The sequence below is a fragment of the Triticum dicoccoides genome, chromosome 2B (assembly GCF_002162155.2).
Source record: "Triticum dicoccoides isolate Atlit2015 ecotype Zavitan chromosome 2B, WEW_v2.0, whole genome shotgun sequence".
In the NCBI taxonomy this organism is placed as follows: domain Eukaryota; kingdom Viridiplantae; phylum Streptophyta; class Magnoliopsida; order Poales; family Poaceae; genus Triticum; species Triticum dicoccoides.
The window spans coordinates 394,919,926-394,923,060 of record NC_041383.1 but is presented as its reverse complement, the minus strand read 5'-3'; the positions used below and the strand labels follow the sequence as shown (position 1 = coordinate 394,923,060).

At 43.0% G+C, this 3,135-nt stretch overlaps 1 protein-coding gene across 2 annotated transcripts in view; it reads right to left on the bottom strand.

Moving 5' to 3' along the window:
* The window catches only part of LOC119363853 (heterogeneous nuclear ribonucleoprotein 1-like), a 5,683-nt gene extending 2,554 nt beyond the window's left edge, over positions 1-3,129 (bottom strand). For both annotated transcript variants that reach the window (XM_037629217.1, XM_037629216.1), the window contains exons 1-2: positions 2,824-3,129; positions 1,645-2,512 (exon numbers count right to left, since the gene is read on the bottom strand). In XM_037629217.1, the coding sequence (XP_037485114.1) occupies positions 1,652-2,512; positions 2,824-3,087 (1,125 nt within the window). In that variant the 5' untranslated portion in view covers positions 3,088-3,129 and the 3' untranslated portion in view covers positions 1,645-1,651. The remainder of the gene's footprint in view (positions 1-1,644; positions 2,513-2,823) is intronic.
* Between the last annotated feature and the right edge of the window lie 6 nt (positions 3,130-3,135).

Here is a 3,135-nt window from a genome sequence, read left to right as displayed (position 1 = left end):
TAACAAATCCAATGTACTCCTTCCATTCCAAAATAATTGTCGTGGTTTTAGTTCAAATTTGAACTAAAACCATGACAAGTATTTTGGTACGGAGGGAGTATAGATAAAAAAATGATTACAAAATGGTTGATTTTATCATATGCCTATATGCAAAGCAATCTATAAAAATCATACATTCATGCTGCATTTTACATGCAATGATTATTAGATTATTCAAATAAAGAGCATGAAATGCAATAAATAGTACTCCCTCCGTCTCTCAAGAGTCAAGAGGGCCTATAATTTTCAAAAGTCAAACAGTGCATAGTTTGACCAAGTTTATAGGGAAAACTATCAACACTTAAAATACTAAATAGATATAATATGAAAATATGCTTTGTTATGTAACTAATGGCATCAATTTGATATCACAGTTCTGGATAGTTTTTTCTACAAACTTGGTCAAACTTTGCACCAATTGACTTCAGAAAAAAAATTATAGGCCTTCTTTTAAGAGACGGAGGGAGTAGTGCCTAAATTTATTTTTGTGGATACCTGTTTTTACTTACAATGATATACCAAATAGGTAGACGAGGATAAATAAACAATTAAAAGGAAACATATCAAATACTCACTCCATTCCTAGAAAGGAGTGAAACTTTTTCTGCAAAGTCAAGACAGCTACGCGTTTAAAAGTTTTGGACCCTTTTGCCCCTGGTAGATCACACTCTAAGCAGTTATTAGTTATTAAGACACCACGAACATCATTATTCTTGCTAGCCGCGCTTGCAGGCTGCATTCATTAGCCATTCTGAGTAAGTGTTATTGCTGAGCCCATGCATGACCAATCAGAGGCAGCTAGCTCTACACAGGTTGGCACTGACCATTAGTAATAGCAAGACAAGGTGAGCACTTAACAATGCAATTAAGGCCAGCAGCCCAGCATCTTTGAGGAGTAGAGTGCGGCGTGAAGAGGTATATTAGACGGACTAGTTGAAAAAATAGAAGTGTGGCCTCCTTAGTAAGAATGCTAGGAGAAAAGTTTCCCGCCTTGTCTATAGGAATAGAGGGAGTAACTTGGATTAAGAATTTTTCATGAGATAGCCTAAAACATCATAATTGATCAGTGCAGGTTTTTCAAACGTTCAAGTAGTTAAATTAACTATCCATTATTCAAATTGAATAACTAACCAGAACTGTTCATTGGAAGATGACCACATTTAACAGCTCCCTACATAATTTGGATTATTATGTGTTCCCAAATTCTTTTTACAAAAAAACAATGAATAAACATGATAGCCTACACAGATTCAAAGATCTCACACTAAAGGCCAGTTCTTTTGGGCGGCTTAAAAATTAAGTTGCCTCTCTCCAGCTTTAAAAAAAAAGGCGCCCTCTAAATTTGTTGAGACTTCTAAATTAGTTATCCCATAACTAGTTTAGAAGCCCCAATGAATAAGAGAGTTGGCTTGTGGAAAAAGATGGGGAGGCGGCGGCTTATTTTTTAAGTTGCCAAAAGAACTGGCCCTAAGTTATAAACGATACTAACCAAATCAATGAGTAACTGCTGCAGTTCCACATAACAAGAATACATGTAATGTGCTGCATCAGAGTTAAGAGTAAAGATTAAAACCAGGCTGGCTAATAATAGTACAAGTAACTTACCAGAACGTCATTGTGAACCTAGCTTCATGTATTCAAACTTTGTAGCAATGGTAGCAGCGCTGTCAAGTTCTTGTACATCCATAGAGTCTTGGTCATTCATGTAATCCCTGCCACCATTAACGCCATACGGAACAGAAGGCGCAGCACCCGCATAACCACTTCTGTATGCAAAACCATAGCCAGGATACATTGGGGGATATGGGCTATATACTGGACGCCTTGCCACCATGTTTGGAACATTTGCCATGACTGCATGGTTTGGATATGCATTTGCATAGGGATTGCCTCCCATACCAAAATAGAGGCCATGATAGTAGGGATGTGTGGGAACAGGTTGTGGCATATAGCCATTGTAGAAACCATGTCGGTTATTGTACGGTTGGTATGTTGAACCATCAAAGCCAACAGGACCCCTTCCACCAAAGGTTCTTGAGCCACGACCTCGGCCATTACGGTAATACTGAGCATCCTTGGGGATAGCGATCTTTGCTTCCACCCTTGTCCCTTTCAAGTCATGAAAGCTTTGCCTCATCACCTTTCTCACAGCTTCCTCAGAATCAAAGGTGACAAAACCAAAACCCCTTGACCTGCTTGTCAGGCTGTCGTATATCACAACAACATCTGTTACAGTGCCAAACGCCTCAAAGTAAGCTCTGAACTCCTCCTCTGTGATGTTGTCACGCAAACCACCAATGAATACCTTCTTTGAAGCATAGCTCATACTGTCACTACTGGCCCCGGTACTGTCCCCAGCGTCTTGGTGACCCTGAACCGGACCCTGTTCCAGCTGATGCTGATGCTGATGCTGATGCACAGGTTGCTCGCCCAAGTTCCGCGGAGGTCTAGCACGCGCCCTCTTAACGTCGACCTGCACGAAAAAAAACACAAAACTGAGTAACTAATGAATATCGACACCCTAGTACAAAAAATCTCTAGGGACCAATTCAGATATTGCAAAAAAAAAATGTCGTACTCCTACATTGCACGGCAGTTTAACAAGGTGAGCCCGCGACAGTACAAGTAATAATCCAATCAATTTGCCCAGGCATGAGAGCACGCATTACCAGATCAAATAATGGCCTACCCAAGTTCGTAAATACTAGTGAGTATCCACAAACTAAAATCAACTTCCAACCTTTGTCTTGGACGCTCAAGAAGAAGGAGATCGAGGGAACTCACCAGTCGGCCGCAGATGAAGTGCTTGGGCCTCTCCCCGTCACCGAGCGCCTTGGCGGCCGCTTCTTCGTCCTCGAACTCGACGAACCCGAACCCGCGGCCGTGGCCCGACTCCTTGTCCCGCATCACGACGATTGAGCGCACCGCACCGAAGCGGGCAAAGTGGCCCCGCAGCTCCGTCTCCTGCGCTGAGGACGGGATGCCACCCACGAACAGCTTGCGGCTCTCCCCCGCCGCCACGTCCCCGGCGTTCTCAGCCGCCGCCATCGCCGACGAAGAGGCTTGTGGAGAGCTAGGGTTCTGCGGGAGGGAGAG